Source organism: Bos taurus, chromosome 16 (genome assembly GCF_002263795.3).
Source record: "Bos taurus isolate L1 Dominette 01449 registration number 42190680 breed Hereford chromosome 16, ARS-UCD2.0, whole genome shotgun sequence".
NCBI classification, from domain to species: domain Eukaryota; kingdom Metazoa; phylum Chordata; class Mammalia; order Artiodactyla; family Bovidae; genus Bos; species Bos taurus.
In genome coordinates this window covers 46300602-46320117 of record NC_037343.1, presented here as the reverse complement: position 1 = coordinate 46320117, position 19516 = coordinate 46300602, and the positions used below count along the sequence as shown (strand labels likewise).

Below are 19516 nucleotides of genomic sequence, written 5' to 3'. Positions count from 1 at the left end.
TCTTTCCAGGGTCCTCTGTAAAGTTCTATTGATTTCTAAACTGTTGAAGTGTAAGGATAAAATCCGAAAATCTGGGTTAAAAGCATCTAGAGGCTATGAGGTGAAAAATTCCCAGAGCTCATACAGGACTTGGAAGTGTTCAAATTCTGACCAGTCAGATTGGAGAGTCTCCTTGAATAAAGGAGACATTTAGTGCAGAAGGAAAAATAAAAGTATGGCTAAAACATTTTAGAGTAAGAGGTACTGCAGACCCACCTTTACAAAGATTATAAATAAGTCTGGAGAGGATCCGGTTGATCCACAAGTAAATCAAATGCCTGCCAGAACAAAGTCTAATTGTCTGTGTTTAAAGATGCAATGCCTGACAGCTTTCCAGATTTGATGAAAACTATAAACTCAATGGTACAAGAAGCTCAACACACCCCAAGCAAGTTAAATACAAAGAAAACCAAAGCAAAGAGCACCATAAACAGCTTCAAATAAGGGATAAAGAGAACATCCTAAAATCAGCCTGAGTGAGAAGGTGGTGGTGGGACCAAGAATTTCTGCAGATTTCTCATCAGAAACCATGCAAGCCAGAAAATGATAGAACGATATCTCATGCACTGGGAGGGGAAAATCCTGTTAGCCTAGAATTTTACATTCAGTGGAGTTATCCTTAAAAAATGAAAGTGAAGTGAAGATGTTTTCCAACAGACAGACAAACTCCTCCATGCACTTCAGAGAACTCCTTGCCTGGAGACCCTTACTATAAGAACTGTTAAAGGAAGTTTGGGTGAAGAAGAATGACACCAGATGAAAATTTGGAGCTATAAAAAAAGAGTGAGGACTTAGTGCTGAAATGGCAAATGCATATATATGTAAATACCAGAGAATTTTATTCATTTTAAATTTCTTTAAAAGATAATGAATTGCTTAAATCACTGCATTGGGGTTCTAGAACACAGAGAGATGATATAAAATATATGACAACAAACAATACCATGAATGAAAGAAGGGACAACCTGGAAGCATCCTGTTTAAGTCCTTATGAGACACCCAAGTGTGATAATATTACTTGAAGGTAGATTCTGTTAAGTTAAGGACACATAAGTAAATCCTAGAGTGACCACAAATAAAACAGGAACAAACCTAATAAGTCAGTGGTAGAGATAAATGGAATAAAAAAAAAATCAGTTAATCCAAGAGAAGGCAAGAAAAGCAGGAAAAGGGAACAAAGAACAAATGGAATTAACAGAAAAAATATCATGCTGGTAAATGTAAACTCAACCCCATCAACAATGACACCCAACACAAACCATCTCAACATTTCAAATAAAAACCAGAGAACTTGGAGTAGAAATATTTCTTAAATTGGGCAGAAGAAGAAAAAATGATAAAGTAGACTTTAACCAAATTTAAAAACTTCTTCTCTTCAAAACAGACCTTTAAGAAAATGAAAAAGTAAGCTGGAGACTGGAAGAAAACATTTATAATGCATAAACCTGATGGACTCAAATCCAAAATACAAAAAGAACTATTAAAATTCAACAATAGAAAGAAAGACAACCCAATTAAAAATTGGGCAAACATTAAAACAGACTTTAGAAAAGAAAATATATAAATAGTCAACAAATGCATGAATAAATTTACATATTATTAGTCACTAGAGAAAAGCAAAGTGAAGCTGCAGTGAGATGACTGCATATCTATGACAATGGCTAAAATTGGAGAGATAGTTCCAAGTATCGGCAAAGATGAGGAGCGACTTTAATTCATATACATGATAGAAATATAAAATAGCACAGCTTCTACTGAATGCACTTTGGTAGTTTCATATAAAATTAAACACTTATTTATTGTATGACCAAGACATTTCATGCCTAGGTTTTTACCAAAGAGAAATGAAAACATATGTCTGCCCCCAAACTTGTAAATAAACGTTAATAATAGTTTATTTATGACGGCCCCAAACTGAGAACAACATAAATGTTCATCAGCATTTGATTGGCTAAACAAATTATGATATATCCATACAATGGAATAACACTCTACAATAAAAAAAAATGGATTACTTACTGATACACACAACAATATGGATTAATCTCAAAAACATTATCTTGAATGAAAGAAACCAGAAACAAAGAGAGTATTTACTGTATGGTTTCATTTATATAAAATTGGAGAGCTGGCAAAACTAATCTACAGTGACAGAAAGCAGATCAATGCTTGCTTGAGGCTGGAGGTATGAGGGAGATTAACGGAAAAGGAGTACGGGGGAACTTTCCTTGGTGCTGAAAATGTTTTATATCTTGAATGTGATGATAGCTAATGTAATGTATTTGTTAGCATTCATTGAACTATGCATTTAAAATGAGTTGCATTTTACAGTATGTGAATTATACCTCAATGGAGCTGAGTTTTGAAAGTTTTAACCCTGTGTGCCCAGAATCTGCGTATATTACCCCATGTTATGCGTATGTGCTAAATCATTTCAGTCGTGTCTGACTCTGTGAGTCTCTATGCACCGTAGCCTTCCAGGCTCCTCTGTGCATGGGATTCTCCAGGCATGAATACTTGAGTGGATTGCCATACTCTGTTCCAGGGGATCTTCCCAACCCAGGAATCAAACCCGCGTCTCTTACATCTCCTGCATTGGCAGGCGGGTTCTTTATCCCACGTTTCAGGTGAGGACATGTCAAATGACCTACCCCCCCGGATCACACAGCCAAAGGGAGACAGGAGTACCTTTATTCTATTCTGCAAGAAATGCTTTTTATCTCTCTATACAGGCAGATTTGATCTTCTTACAAATTTAAGTAGAGACACACATTGTTCCAGTGCCTTTCAAGCTACTATGCGGTTGGTGTCTAGCAAACTTGCTATAGAGTGATCACTAGGGCAATGTACATATTTTCCCTCAAAGCATCTGTTTTTTTCCTTCAGGTGATTTTTTTTAATTCCCCCTATACTTTTTAGAGTGTCTTCTAAGATGGCAGAACAGTGAGGTTGTAAATATTTTATCTTCAGGGTTGTGGACAATTCTTACACCAGTCAGGGTGCAATCAGGACACAGAAACCATGTTGGTTATTTGAACAGAGAAAATTTAATGTAGAGAATTGTTAACTAGTAAAAGGTGATTGCTCAGAGGGATACAAGAAAATTCTAAGGGTTCTGGAAGTCTCTAGTACTTCTTAGAGCAGCAACTACCTGTAGGCTGAGAAAGAGTAGACAGTAAATAAACTAAGGACTGGAAGAGTGCCCTCCCCCCACTGCATAGGCTGTAGTTTGAACCTCTTCAGAGCACAGGGCCACCACAGGGAGCATGCTGGCTGCCAAAGGTCATGGGCTGCAGGTGGTCTACAGAAGTGGCTCACTGTTGCTTGAGGGCATCAGGTAGACCAGAGCTGCAGCCTGCCACTAGAGGGGAGGCATGCCATGGGGACATGGCTGGCACTCATCTGCATGGCCACTGGGCTCCTGCTCTGAATAATAATGATTATCATAATAATAGTGACACAGGACAGACACCAGAAGGGATGTTTTGCCACCATCATCTTGCAGGGACACTTCATCGCTCTATTAAAGAAGCCTAACATTCTGCCAAGCCAGCAAAGGAGAAATGTTTATAGGGCCCACCTTCAGTGTCACAGTGCAGGACAAATAAGGGTGCAATTGGAGCTGAGAGATAATAAATGGACAACCAGCACAATGTTGAAATAGAAATTGGGGTAATCTTGGTCCAGTCAAATCAGCAAATGTCATTGTCCTAGAAGCAATGAGTATTCTGGTTAACATACCTTTCTTCTAAAATCTGTTGATCTAAATGTATTTCTTTCTGGATAATTTATATTGTTCATGGTCCTACAAGCTATTCAGTTCCAATGCCAGGAACATCAAAGTTCCAAAGATGGAGCCCCAAAGATGCCTGTCTTCTAGGTCCAGGCATGTATTGTGGGTGAAGAGATCAGCCAGGTGGGGAGGGGGAGTCCAGGCGGCTGTTCCTCAATTCCAAGCAGTGGGTAGACTCTAGGGATGTGGGCTCAGAAGGATGTGGGTTCCCTTAGGTTTCAAGGGAACTGCAAATCCCCATCTCCCAATCTTTAATGTTGGCAAATAAACCGAATGGGGACAAATGCCACATTCACCAAGCAAGCACATCTGGGGTTGATTCAGCCCCTGGGCTTGTTTGCTTTGGAAGCGCCCTCACTGCCTCCTTCTCATTCATTTTCTCCAACCAATTGGCTTTCAAGCCACCCCACTTTTTCACTTTTGAAACAATGCAACTTAGTTCCACCTTGCCCACTGTCAGAGTTCAGATCTCATCGCCTCCTTCCTGGGCTCTAATCATAGTCTCTGGCTAGTAGCCCCTTCTTTGCTCCGGCACCATCAGACTGATGTTTCTAAAGCACAGTTGATAGGATGGGGAGGGAGGTGGGGATGGAGGTGGGAGGAGGGTTCAGGATGTGGGGGACGCATGTATACCTGTGGTCAATTCATATTGATGTATGGCAGAAACAATCAAAATATTATAATTATTCTCCAATTAAAATAAATAAGTTAATTTACAAATATATGTAAAAAATTAAGCACAGCTCTTTTGGGCCTTCCCTGGTGGTCCAGTGGTTAAGACTTGGTGCTTCCAATCTTGGGGACACAGGTTTGATCCTTAGTTGGGGGACTAAGATGCCACATGTTGTGCAGCATGGTCAAAAAATATTGAGGCATAACTCTTTTTGTGTTTCCTTTCCACTTGAAAGCTTTCCATGGCTCCTCTGGCTCTTGTGGATAAAGCTCCATTTGCCAAGCATCTTCCTTCCTCCTCAGTCTCTCTACCCCTTCCCGTTCTGGGTCCTATTGTTCCCCGTGCCCTGCAGACTCTACCACTTCACGTTACTCAAAGTCTCCCAAGCACATTTGCTTTCCCCACTTTCCTGTTTCTGTACCGGCCACTTCCTTTCCCTGATGCCTTTACCATTTGTCAGCCAGGCAACCTCCTACTCATTCTTCAAGACCCAGTCTGAACGTTGGCTCGTTGGAGAAAGCTTCCCTTCTCTTCCCAGTATGAACACATTATTCATGCTGCTAATTTAGCATTCATCATTTGTTTTGCAGTTGACAATAGCTCTGGATCCAACAGCCCTGTCTGTTTTCCCGGTTGTATTTCCCAGGACCATCACTCATATGTCTTTGTATCATTAGGGCCTCGGGTAGTGCCTGGCATATAGTAGGTGCTCAATAATTCATCAAATGATGGAACCAATGAGTGGATAATGAAATGAAGGAGAGACTAGAGGAACTGCTTCCTCCCTGAATCTTTCTCTGACTTTTTATGATAGCTCATTGTTTCTGCTCTGATTGGCACTTTGATGGTCATGAGAATGCTTTCCCACATCTAAATGACAGACAGCCAACTGAGCCAGGCTTTATTTCACAAGTCTGGGCTGTTAGGAATTTATCCTGAATTGCTACTTACAATTTCATAGAAAGTCCTCCAGACACCCTTGGGTCCCTGAGATCCAAGCACCCTGAGGGTGCTTAATCACCAGCACCCTCATAAATTGTCAGAGTAGAAATATGCTACCCTTTATATAAATAAAAGTATAAACCATTATTCTATATGCTTTTGTTTATCACAGGAGCTGGTCATTTCGAAAGCATGATTTGTGGTGTCGGTTTTGACCTTTGAGTGGGGACTGAGAACATTTCATAGAGAGTGTTGGCCTGGCCATCTGAGTTTTTGGGATGTGCTTCCTAGTGGCTCAGATAGTAAAGAATCTTCCTGCAGTGTGGGAGACCTGGGTTTGATACCTGGTTCGGGAAGATCCCATGGAGAAGGAAATGGCTATCCACTCCAGTATTCTTGCTTGGATAATTCCATGAACTCTATAGTTCATGGGGGCTATAGTCCATGGGGTCGCAAAGAGCTGGACATGACTGAGTGACTAACACTCTCACTTTCAAAGATGGAGACAGGATGTATACAGAGGGGGGATGGCGCTCTTGAACCCCATGTTGGAATATTTATCACGGAGGAGGAGACCCACAAACTTCATGCATGGGGTGCCCTATAGACAGCAGGTGGGGCATGCCACTGGGAGCAGGGTATGGAATTGCTATTTATTTATTTAAACTAAGGCCAATTATTATTATTAATATTTTGGGTAAAGTGCAGTGAGTAGTAGGTTCTGGGAAAGTTCCCTGTCACTGCAAACATGTTGGTTAGAAGTCATTAATATGACATTCACACATCCCTAATAAAGTACATAACAGAGATCTGGAACCATTGAAATACCCAGAGGACATTAAGTATGAATCTTAAAACCAAGAGTATTGGAAGCAAGATATTTTTACTTCTCGTTTGGGAGTAATATAATTGCATTTTGTGGCTCTAGCAGATGCTGGGGCCAGCTGCTGGGAAGAGTCCTGGTTTTTTTTTTTTCCCCCTCAGCTTTGGTCCCTTATAGATATAACCCTTGTGCAAAACTCTCATAAAAAACAAACTTTAAAAAATTATCCCTTGGTTGAAAGATCTGTATTTTTTTGTGTGTGCGTGTGTGCAAAATATCTGAGATTGTGTAGACCACAGATATTTCCTTTACTTGGAGTCAGGAGAATAAAAAAAACAAAACATATCTCTGTATAGCTGGTTGTGGCTTTTGTTCGTTTGTTGGTTGAATTTGTCCCAATAAGCACTAAAAACCCCTGAAGACTGACTTTGCTCTTTCCTTGACACTGGACACCCAGATAGAGAATGGACTGCCCCAGGGAGAGCTGATGGAAGGCCTGGGAGGGCCCGGTCCTTTTTCTGAGGGCAGCTTCAGAGGAAATTGCTGAAGGGAGAGTCAGTTGCTCTGGGCTGGGCAGTGGTAAGGGGTGTCCTCAGGGAGTGACTTCTGGAGAAGGAGATGGTTGTGACATTGTGCTCAGGCTGAGAAATGGAGGTGAATCCAGCTCCTCTGAGAATCCCACATCCTCTTCCAAACAGACACAGTCTCTCGGAGGCAGGACATGTCTCCTCACCTCCGAGGGGGTCCAGGGGGCCAGTGAGCTCTGCTTCAAAGGCAGTGGTTTGCTGCGGCTGCCTCTTTATTCACACCTGGGCTCCACCTCAGCCCTGTGGAGGCAGGGGGCTTGGCTCCAGGAGGCATGCTGAGATTTGCAGGCTCCTGTGACGTCTGTATCTGGAGCTGCTCTGCTCAACATGGCAGTCACAGGCAGCTGTCTAGATCTTGCAATACAGTTGCTTCCAACTGGGATGGACCAGAAATGGGAACTACACTCTGGGATTTGGAAACTTAGTTTGAAAATACTGTGAAATAGCTCATGACTGCTTAAAAAAAAATAGAACTAGTGAAATCATAATATTTTAGATATATTGGATTAAAGTATAAAATATATTGAAAAATATATTATTATTATTCAAATTTTTATTTATTTCTGACTGCACTGGGTCTTTGTTGCTTTGTGGCTTTCTCTAAGTTGCAGCGAGCAGAGGCTACTTTTTAGTTGCAGTGCATGGGCTTCTCACTGTGGTGGCTTTTCTTGGTGTGGAGCACGGGCTCTGGGGCATGCAGGCTTCAGTATGTGTGCCCCATGGACTCAGCTGCGCCGAGGCATGCGAAATCTTCCCGGACCAGGGATCGAACCTGTGTCCCCTGCATTGGCTGGCAGATTCTTAACCATAGGACCACCCAGGGACGTCTGAAAAAAATATTGTTAAAAATAATTGCTCTTGTTTCTCTATACTGTTTAAAAAATGTGGCTTCTATAATTAAAAAGTCACACCCATGGCTTGCCTTTGTGGCTCATGTTCTGTTTCTGCTGGACAGGGCTGCCCTGGTGCTGATGGTTTGGCTGGGTGCTGCCTTTTCGGATGTGGAGAGCTTTACATAACATTTCTGTTGAGCCTCTTTATGTAGGGCATTGAGCCTTGATGGCAGGTGCACCTTTATTTTTCCGCCCCCAACCCCCCAGCTTGTAGCAAAGTTGGCTCAGACATGGGCTCTTTCTGCCTGCATCCTTTAGAAGAGAACTTTGTATTCTTTCATCAGTCTCTATCTGCCAACAGTCACCTTCAGATACGAGAACTGCTCAGGGCTCTGGTGATGGAGGGATTGAGACTCAGACCCTCCCCAGACACTGAAAAACAAGAAAGGGAGAACCGCCAGGCCTGTAAACTAGCCCCAGGAAGCACAGGGCACTTGGGGTTCAAGAGTGGTGCAGCCACCGCTGAGAAGGTTCCAGAAGCTAGAGTTCATTCTAGAGTGACACAGCAGGGAAGACTCCCTGGAAGAGGTGACCTGTGGACACGGTCAGGAAGTTTATGTGGGGAGAATCAGCGCACAGGAGCTGAGGTGGGAAGGGTCAAGGGGAGCCAGGTTGGCACACTGTGTCTCCATCTCTCAGTCCCAGGGCAGCCTCCGACGATGGCCCTGAGCCTCGCTGACCCAAGCTGGCTCACCACCACGATGGGCTTTGCAGTCTTCCGCCAGACCATCACCTGGGGGCAGACAGGACCAGCCCCACCTGGCAATTGGACGGTGAGCGGTCAGCATGACTTTGGATGACAGAGATGCATAGCGACATGGCGTGCAATCAGGCAACAATGGCAGCAGTCCTGCCCACTCTGTCCTTCTCAGTGGGGCTTGGTCAGTGAAATCCCTGGTGGCTCAGACAGTAAAGAATCCGCCTGCAATGCTGGAGACCAGGGTTCAGTCCCTGGGTTGAGAAGATCCTCTGTAGAAGGAATGGGCAACCCACTCCAGTATTCTTGCCTAGAAAATTCCATGGACAGAGGAGCCTGATGGGCTACAGTCCATGGGGTCACAAAGAGTCGGACACGACTGAGAGACTTTCACTTCACTTGGGGAGGGACCACTTTCCTCCCTGGTCTGCAGGGATGGAACCCAATGCCAAGCAGATACAGGGGCCTGTGGGATTCCCGGAGCCCCCCCCGACACACACAGACATTGTATCTTGGCAACAGTTTTTCTATTTGAACATCTAAAGGACAAACTAAACATTTAAAATCTGCAAGCTGGACAGTCTTTGCTTTGGATCCTGCAGTGAATTCCTTCATCCTGACAGTTGAGTCGTTCTTCTCGGCACTGATGCAGTGTTTAGGATCCAGGAAGAGAGAGATCCCAAGGGAGCCAGGGAGGAGCTGGGGGAGACTTGCAGGCATGCAGGGTGGCCCTATGAGTGCAGGGTCCGACCTTGTAGGAAGGGAGGGCTGGCATTTTCTTCATGCCAGGCTGCATTGAGCTGGACATCTGCACTTTCTTCTTTGTTTTTATTGTGGTGAAATACACATAAAATTTCCCATTAGTGGCATTCAGTATATTCTCAATATTGCATATAAACTTCACCACTGTCTCCTTCCAGACAATCCCATCTCCTCAAAAGGAGACGCACCCCCCACCCCCATTAGCAGTCACTCCCCATGGCCCCTCTTTGTCCAGCCCCTGGCGACCACTAACCTATCTCCTATCACTGTGGATTTGCCTATTCTGGACATTTCACGCCAATGAGCTCATACAACACGCAGTCTTGTGTGTCTGGTTTCCTTCACCAGCATGTTTTCAGGGTCCATCCATGTTGTAGCATGTGTCAGAACTTTACTCCTTTTTGTGGCTGAATAACCTCTTGTGTGGAGAGAACACATTCTGTTTATCTGTCTGTCTGTTGATGGACACTAGGGATTGTGATCAATGCTGCTGGGAACATTTGTGTATGTGATTTTGTTCGAGTCCCAGCTTTCACTTCGCTGGGGCATGTTCTCTTCTGGTTTTAGGACTCAGTGAATTTCCTGGGCCACGCTTGTGTTTGAGAGGCCACAAATGAGAGGGAAAGAGCACCCTGTACTGGGGTGAGGAGTCCCGAGTCCCAGTTTGGCTCAGTCACAAACATGTGATCTTGGCCAAGTCCCTCCCTATCTCTGGGCCTCTGTTTCCTGCTCTATGCAAATTAGATGGCCCAGATCTGTGTTTCCATCTGTCCTTCTTGGAGCCCTAGGTTGGTAGAGCCTCAGAGAAAGAGTGGGGAGGGCCAGAAAGTTGGGTTGAAGTTGCTGTTTTTCAAAACCTCTTCCCCTCTTCAGCTAGAGTGTCTCTTTCTCTTTGTCTGTTTTGTCTGTATTGTAAGGCATTTAAAGCAAATGTTTCCTGGATATAGGAAACTTCTGTCACCAAAATAGATGATCCCATGAATCATACACAGGTTTTGGGGTGAAAAGGAGCCTGATCCTGCTGGAAGGAGAGAATCCTGCTCACGGATGCTCAGTCTCACTGCTCCTGGTCCTCTGAAGGGAGATGGGGCAGTGAGGTGACTCTGGCTCAGCAGAGACCAGGAAGCTGTTAGTCTGAGCTGGGGGAAGCATGACTGTCCACGGGCAGGGTTTCCTTTCCTATCTCTGAACACATTGTAGCTGTTCTTTTAAGAAATCCTGATCAGTGGTGGAGAGTGTGGGTTCTGGAGCTGTTCCACATGGATTCAGGTTCTAGTTCTGCAGAGCGTAGCCATGTGACCTTGGGCAAGTCACTGAACTGCCTAGTGCCTCAGGTTCCCCACCTGTAAAATGGGCACAGTTCCCACTGCATCGTTTGTTTTGAAGATTAAGTGAGACTGTCCTTTGTGAAGTCCTGGAGCACTCGCTGGCCTTGGACATCACTCTGCCAGCATCAGCTGTTATGATGACACAGATGGTGAAATCCTCCTTCCCTCTGAAATCATTCCCCATCATTACCCAGATGACTCTTGAGTAGTGATGGGTCTCACTTTGCTTAACACTCTTAACATCTACTATTCTGTGTGGTTCTTTGGGTTATGCCTAGCCATCTCCCCAACAAAATTCTAAGTTTTGCGGAGGCAGAGTCTGGCCTATGGTCTGCCCATCTGAGGATGAGACAGACCAAGACCAGAAAAAGGGAAATTCCTGGGCAGCCTGGGTTGGGGAGTAGACAGGTGACCCAGACACTCCCAGTCCAGCTGGGAGTCAGGCAGTAGCAGAGCGATGCTCCCTTGTAATCCAGTCCAGCTTCAGGCTTAGCCAAGGTGAAAGTGAAGTTGCTCAGTCGTGTCCGACTCTTTGCGACCCCATGGACTGTAGCCTACCAGGCTCCTCTGTCCATGGGATTTTCCAGGCAAGAGTACTGGAGTAGGTTGCCATTTCCTTCTCCAGGAGATCTTCCCAACCCAGGGATCGAACCTGGGTTCCCCACATTGTAGGCAGACACTTTACTGTCTGAGCCGAGGTGAGCACCACAGAATAGGGAGCCTGGGGCTAGGCATTCAGTTTCCTTTGCTTGGAGGGGCTGCTCTAAAGGGGGACGGGTGCTCCACCAGGCGGATATATGTGTGTGTGGGGGTCCCTGTTAATTTGAGAGTGGAGGAGGGTGTAGCTGGCGCTCGAAGACAGTCCATGAATTGTTGTGGTTCCCTGGGGCCTCTGCTTATTTGCACGGCAGCTTGGCAGGCCTGAGAAGAGCCACTGGGTCTGGTTACAGAGTTGACAGGACAGTTGACCCTGTGATGACATGAAAGCCCCACTGTTACGTTGACTTGTCTTTGTCCTCAGCTGTGAACTCTTTAAGGGCAGACTTCATGTGGTCTTTTTCACTGGCTGGTCATACTAGGTGCACAATAAACATTTGTAGAGTCAACAGTGAATGCAATAAGCAGTCCAGGGGATTTCTCTCCTTGCACAACAGTAGCAGTAGTGGGCAACCCTGACAGGTTGGGGCAAGCATTGCCTGTTCACGAAGGCCTTCTTTGGGGCTCTGTGTCTTTGGAACACTGGGATGAATTTAGAGGTGGCTGGGGTGCTCTGTGCCCCCATCCTTCTGGGCTATTAGGGGTCACTTAGCTCTCAGCTCTTAGTCTGGGCAAGAGCCTGGGTCCCAGGGGTTCCAGTTGGCGTAGACCATTCCCCCAGATATCAAAACTACTGAAGTTCAGGAAGATGAGCACCTAAAAAGTGGCCCAGTTTATCTACTTCCTGACTCCAGCCACTGTTAGTTCCCAGTGCTTTGTGCAACAAGGTGGGCTCCAGTAGAAAAGGGGAAGGATTGATGCCAACTAACTCTGAAGAGTCACTGTGACGTTAGCATTCATGGTGGGTATTGGGGGTGGAGGACAGTAGAGGGTGGGGATTGACTGGACCATTGGGTACTTGCTACCTCATCAGGGGTCTCTGTAGAGCCGGCTTATATCACGTAGACCTTTTAATCATAATCATGGCAGCAATGATTGTTGGGCATTGCTATATGCCAGGCAGGGTATTAAGAATTTTCGCTCCTTGCAACTACCCATGAGGTGGTTTGATCTCAGTTTCCTAGGAAACCGAGGTCTGGACAGGTCAGGCAACATGCTCAAGGCCATACAGTGAGTAAGTGGCAGAGCCAGCGCCCAAGCTGGGTCTGTTTGCTTCCAGAGTGTGTGCTCTTCACCGTCAGACTCTATCACCTTCCCAGGTGACCAGAGTTAATTAACTCACCAGTAAAGGTCTGTCTCAGAGCCGCTGGGTTTTGCTGCTTTTAAGCACTTGCTTCAACTTTCTTAGGCTTCCCAGGTGGCACAGTGGTAAAGAATCTGCCTGCAAATACAGGAGACACAGGAGACGAGGGTTCGATCCCTGGGTCGGGAAAGATCCCCTGAAGGAGGTAATGACAACCTAGTCCAGTATTCTTGCCTGGAGAATCGTATGGGCAGAGGAGCCTGGCAGGCTACAATCCATGGGATCCCAAAGAGTCAACCTGACTGAGCACTGAACACTCAACTATCTTAAGTAATAAACGTATAGAAACACTCAACATACTTAGGACACACACACAAACACCCTTACTTATATATACACTTTTTTCACCAAGAAATCTACATTTTTAGAAAAAGTAAATCATAGCATTATAGACAATAGGATTATTCCTGGAAAAAAGTCATTAGTTTAGAATTTCAGTATTTTGAAATTTAGTGATTTTTTATAATATTTTTTAAATTGGAGGATAATTGCTTTACAATATTGTGTTAGTTTGTGCTATCCAAAAATGTGAATCAGTCATGTGTATACATATATACCTCCCTTATATAGGCGCTTTTATTTCTACAGTGCCTACTCTTCATGCCTCCCTCCTATGTACCCACTCACTCATCCATTCATCCATCCAACAAACATTTTTCAGGACATTGTTACATCCTGGGGATGTATCAGTGGTGACGTAGTCCCTGCCCTTGAGGAGTACATGGACCAGTGGGGGATGCTATCCAAGTAAACAAGCCATTAGGATGCAGAGTGATCAATCCTTTGTGCTGGAGGAAGGTGCCAGGTGCCATGGGAACACTGAGGATGGGCAGCCAGCCCTGTCACGATGAGTTAGGAGGGCCAGCCTGGGGAGGCGATATCTGTCTGTGATAAGGCTTTAGAGAAGACATCGTCCAAGGAAAGGAAAGAGAATGATCTGGTTGATCAGCTTCTTTAACTGAAATCAACAATAGAAGTCTTTTTCAAAATTTTTAATTGGAGGATTGTTGTTGTTCAGTCCCTAAGTCATGTCTGACTCTCTGTGACCCCATGGACTGCAGTATGCCAAGCTTCCCGGTCTTCCATCTCCTGGAGTTTGCTCAAAGTCATGTCCATTGAGTCGGTGATGCTATCTAACCATCTTATCCTCTGTCACCCCCTTCTCCTTTTGCTTTCAATCTTTCCTAGCCTCAGGGGCTTTTCCAATGAGTTGGTGCTTCATATCAGGTGGCCATTAATTAATTGCTTTATAATGTTGTATTGGTTTCTGCCGTACAGCAACATGAATCAGCCATAAGTATGCATATGTCCCCTCCTTCTTGACTCTCCCTCCCACCCTCCACTCCATTCCAGCCCTCAAGGTTGTCACAGAGCACTGCCAGAGGGGGGAAAAAGGAAATCTGTACAAGGCAACTGTTTTTGCCATAGGTTTCTGTTTCACAGCTTCTTGGGGAAAGGACTGATGTAGCTGGGGCTCTGGTTAGCAGTCATGGCTAGCTTGTGGTGTGGCCGGTTTCCACCATGATGAGAGACCCTGACCCCCATCCGGGCCTGTGACCGTCACACTGTGTGGCCCGGGTGGTGTTTTCTACATTGACTTGCCCTGTTTCCCTGGTTTTGGTGGTGTCTCTTCTTCTCCTTCAAGGCTAAGTTTAGTGTCTCTGTGGCATTGGTGTCCACACCCTGACATCCAAGCTTGGAGGAGGCTGACTGTTGCTCCATCCCCAGTGGCACAGGAAATTGAGAAGGGAGGCCAGCTCCCTGCATTTTTCTGGTTGTCGAGGGCGGCAGCTCCGTGCTGTATCATCACCAAGATCAAGGGAACGGAATACTAGTCCAGCCTTAATTTAACTTACAGTTCCTGCCAATTTCACGTCAGCAGGTCCTTTTGGAGCTGGAAGTAATGGGCCATATCATGCCTTGGAGCCCGAGCGATGACTTATGTGGATGTCACCCACTGGCTTTTTATGGAAATGATTAATAAATCAGTAATTCTATCTGCAGTGATGTTGTTGTGTTTATAAATATTTAATTTACCTTCAGGTGCCCACATTTTCTCCATCTTTGCCTTAAACTCTGCTGACACGGCTCGTCTTTCTGAAGTGCTCTTCGGTAGATTATCAGAAGTAGGAAAGGTTAACCCCCCACCCCACGCCCTCTCTTTCTCTCTCTCTTTCTGTCTCACCGTCTCTGTCTCTGTACTATGGCTTTCTCTTTCCTTTTTTTAATCTTTGTGTGATTTGGCTCGGCGCTCGGGGCTCATGCTGAGAGAAGGCAATGCTCCTTGTGACAATGATGAAAGGTTACTCCAGTTTCAGAGGGAGACCGACTAAACTTTCCAGTTCTGACCTTGCACGAGTGGAGACCTGTTGTTGGCGTGTGTTTTCTCCTGCTTCAAATTAATGACATTTAGAAGCTGGAACAATGTCTGATGTTTTCCTTCCACAGAGAGGTATCTTTGTCCTTGCCACCAACTCATCTTTTGAAACCTGGTGCTTTGATTATTACAGTATGGCAGGTTGAATGGAAAGGTCTTTTAAAAAAATCAAAATAGAAACGCAGTCCAAGTTGAGTATTTCTCCACTGGAGATGAGGTTCCAACCTCACAAAAGAGGATGGCAGCTGGGAAAAAAGCAATAAATAAAATAAAATAAAATAAAATCATCCTTCTTACCTCTCAGGATCCGAAGTGAGCTAATTGTTGTTATTATCTTTTTATTCTTCTGTTTCAGGAAATTGCAGCTTATTTAATAACATTTGAGAAACACGAAGAATGGCTAACCACCTCCCCTAAGACAAGGTAATGTCCCAGATTTCATGGGTTTTTGAATATGTGCAGTAAACGTATTGATTTTCATTGATTACTGTGTTTGGTCAGTTCATTCACGAGCAAGTTCAGAATGCTGTGTTGTGCCTGATAGCTTGTGACACTGAGGTCTCATTCATTGGCTCAAGATCGTGATAGTGAATGTGGTCAGATGGATTAAAACCAGTGCAGCTGCCATCATGCAAGTTGGAAATTTTAACCTGCTGGCTTAAAGCTGGATCCTTCAGCTGGGTGCTTGGAAAGGCTTGGCAGGCAGGACTGTCAGGGGAAGTTTATTTGGGGAAAGTGCTACCGATGTTCTCTATAAACGTCCTTTCAAAAACAGAAACTACCTTAACTGTTCACTTTCATCTCAACACGTTTCACAAACTGAAAGTCCAGTTTTTCTGGATGGTGTTAAGATCTCCCCAATCAGAAAGGCATGGCTGTTTGCAATTTATTATTTAGTCCACGTCTGTGAACCTGCCGACTGCCACGGACACCAAACTCATCTCACCACCTGGGAACAGAGGGAATTGGCAAGGACTCAGCTGACTTGTGTTCTGTCAGTGCGAGTGATATCATTTTGTGAAGAATGGGGATGTTGGGATTTAGGGTTGATTTTAAAGGCAGCCTCTTCTCCTTCCCAGCTCTCAGTTTTTCATTTTTGGTATGTTCCATCCTAGAGCTTTGGAAAAACACAGCCACTCTCTTCCAATTGCCACAGGTTTTCTATTAGTGGTGATGGGCCCAGATGTTTAACAGCTTGAGTGGTATTAGCCGGAGCACAGCTTACAGGATAACCGGGCTGTGGGTTTGAACCTCAGAGGTGGAAAGCCCAGTCTGTTTCCTTTGGCCAGAAGTGCCAAATTCCCTGTTTGTTAACTGGGAGACCAGGAAAGGGGTGGGGGTGCGCCCTCTGCCCACTTGGCCATCCGCTTGACCTGTTTGTCCTTTCTGAGCCACAGAAGAAAGATATTCACTCAGTTTAGAAGGTTCTTTAAAATATTTCTTCATGACATTTAGGTTTTTACTGGTTAGCATCCATTAGATGGGGCTTCCCAGGTGGCCTACTGGCAAAGAACCTGCCTGCCAATGCAGAAGGTGTAAGAGATGCGGGTTTGATCCTCGGGTCAGGAAGATCTCCTGGAGGAGGGCATGGCAACTCACTCCAGTATTCTTGCCTGGGGAATCCCATGGACAGAGGAGCCTGGGAGGCTACAGTCCATAGGATCACAAAGAGTCAGAGATGACTGAAGTGACTTAGCACACACACATCCATTAGATGAAGACAAAAATTTCCATTTTGAAAGAGTGTATCAGAGGATATTGAGGAAAGGGAGGTGAGTTCCTGAGATTTGCATCCCTAGGTGGGGCAGAGGTTGACTCTGATCTTTTTGCCTTTCATCCTGAACCCCTCTGTAGGATCTCTTCAACTTCTTAGCCTTCTGGGGCCATGGTTTCCTTTGCTATAAAGTCAAATGGTTTGTATCCGTCAGCTTTTGATGTGATAATGCCTTGTAAGAAACAGTCTCCAAACTAAGTAACTTATAACAATAAATGTTTATTTCCTGCTCATGGGTCTGTGGGTTGGCTTTGGTTTTGAGTTATGTTCAGGACCACTCGATGTGTCTTCTTTTTGTAGGACCTAGGCCTAGAAGCCTCCCCCACCCCCTGCTGCCCACCCTCACTTCCCTGTCTGGGACATCTGGTTCTCCTGGAGAATGGCAGGGGCTTAAAAGCCAAGGCAGTCCATGTAGGCACAGTGAAGCCCCCTGGATGTGGCATCATAGTCACATGGGTGCATGTGTGCTAAGTCACTTGAGCCATGATTGACTCTCTGTGGCCCCAGTGGACTGTAGCCCTCCAGGCTTCTGTATCCATGGGATTGTCCAGGCAAGAATACTGGAGTGGGTTGCCGTGCCCTCCTCCAGGGGATCTTCCCGACCCAGGGATCAAACCCACGTCTCTTATGTCTCCTGCACTGGCAGGTAGATTCTTTACCACTAGTGCCACCTGGGAAGCCCATCATATGTCACACCTGCTTGCAAATCCATTAGCCAAAGCAATTACTGTGGCCAAGCCCAGAAAGAATGAGGCCAAGAAGGACATTCTTTGCTAGAGGGTGGTCAGAGTGGGGGCAGGGAGAGCGAATGTGATGCCCATCGACTGTCTGTGAGCACAGCTGTGTCCTGTACTGTGGAGAGCCTGGTCCACTCATCTCTCCTTTCTTTGGAGTCACCTTCTTACAGGGCAGTGATTTCCAAACCTAATCAGGGATCAGAATCAGCTGGGGGGCTTGCTCCAGTAACATGTTGGATGCCACCCCCGGTTTCTGATTCAGGATGTCTGGGTTGGGCCTGATCCTCTGTATATCTAACGAGCCCCAGGTGATGGGGTGCAGGCCGGAGACCCCACTTTGAGAACCGCTGCTCTAGTTTCTCTGGGCAGGAGGAAGTCTGTCTGATTTCCACCTTGGCACCATTTCCCTGACTCCCCACTGTGGTCCTCATTTCAAGCAGCCTCCAGGCTCTCCACACACCCTTCATTCCTCAGCCAAACACCTCTTGAATCTAAGTGGAAGGAAAGAGCTTCTCTTTAGCCAGAGAGCGAGGTTCTCTGTCACGCGTCCTGGGCTAGACATCTGATTTTAGATGTGCGGACGCGAGTCCTGCTTCAGTTGCTCCCTGACAGCACGACAGGGTGGGGATCCTGCCTCGTGTTTCAGCCTGAATTCGGGTTTCCGTTGAGAAGTGAATGTCACTCATAGTCGTGCCTGACGCACTTGACTTTGGGGGAGTATAAATAGAGCCAAGAGCCTTCCTGTCTCGAGGCACAAGGTGGGCGCCTGGCGGCAGAGAAGGGATAAGGGTTTTGATATTGACACATCCAAGTCTGAGCCTTGGCCCCGTCACTCAGTACCTTTGTGACTTTAACAGAGTTGTTTCAGCCCCTTTCAAAGCTCCATTTTTTCTTCTTCATGCATGAGACGGAGGCCAACGTTGATTGTGTCTTCATTGGGTCACGATGAGCACTGAATGAGATAGTATTGGTGATCTTGCTTTGCATGCTATGAGGGTCTGTGCCCAAGCAGGTCTGTTTGCAAGGGGCTGTCCCCAGGCTTCCTGTTGGCCTTGATTTTGGGACGTACTTGCCACCATCTCTCCGGGCTTTGGAAGGATGAGTTTCTTTTCTGAAAGCAGAGGGTAAAGATAGAATGATTCCTATTAGTATTATAACATCCAGTCCGTGTTTACACTTGAAAGCTTCTTGTCCCAGGAGGCGGAAAAGTTGCTGTGGTTGTTCAAGGACCTTCCTAAATTAGTTGTTGGGTTGAGTTTGGATCTCCCCACCCCCCTCCCTTCTCTTGTATTGAAATTAATTGGTGCAGTTAACTGCTGAGTTCATGCAAACCGGCCTCCTGGTATTAAGGAATTAATGACACCAATACTCTGCTGAATGAGGAGGCAATACAACTTCTGTTTGCCGCTACCGCCGCCACTGCTAATTTCATTTCAGAAAATTAATAAAAATGAATTGCACCACTGACATTTATAGAGTTTCCTAATAAAATGATACATTGTTTGTGTGGAGGAATCCCTATTAAATTAATTGTCGTAATCAGTTCACATATAGATGTTGGTATAGGAGCTGCAGAGGGACCAACTCGTCGTCTCCCTGGCTGGCTGATGGCTGGGGGTTATAAATAGAGCCCTTGCTCAGATCCTGCCCTAATTACAGCGAAGGTCCCGGGAGCCCCGCTCACCTGTTTAATAATGAGGTGTGCTGCAGGAGGCTCCCAGGGCTGGGGGCCCCTGGGGCGGCTTTGTCACCACAACAGGGCTGCATGCAGATTGTTGAAGCAGCCCCATATTGTATTATCAGCAACTGGGACCTTCTGAAAGTGGTAGCTTGAAAAATCACCCTTCAGGATGTCTTTATTTGGCACTTCCTGTGTGCTCAGCACTATAATAATACCACTGGGAGACCCCAGGAGACTCCACACTCCCCACCATGCCAGATGAATTTAGAATCTTAGGATGGAGAGATTCCACCCCTCCATCTAGCATGTTCTTCCAGCTCCTCCTTCTGGCCTTGATTTGGTGTCATTCTCTCCATGAGGTCTTCCATGAACACATGCTTTAAAAATCACACCCTTCCCATCCAGCAGGAATTTCTTTCCTCTGTTCCTGTGTTCTGTTTCTCTAGAGTG

General features: G+C 45.6%; 1 protein-coding gene across 4 annotated transcripts in view; it reads left to right on the top strand.

The window, feature by feature from the left end:
• Positions 1 to 19516, top strand: part of CAMTA1 (calmodulin binding transcription activator 1) — a 994006-nt gene that overhangs the window by 292198 nt on the left and 682292 nt on the right. For all 4 annotated transcript variants that reach the window (XM_059875731.1, XM_059875732.1, XM_059875734.1 and 1 more), the window contains one exon: positions 15230 to 15297. In XM_059875731.1, coding sequence (XP_059731714.1) covers positions 15230 to 15297 — 68 coding nt within the window. The remainder of the gene's footprint in view (positions 1 to 15229; positions 15298 to 19516) is intronic.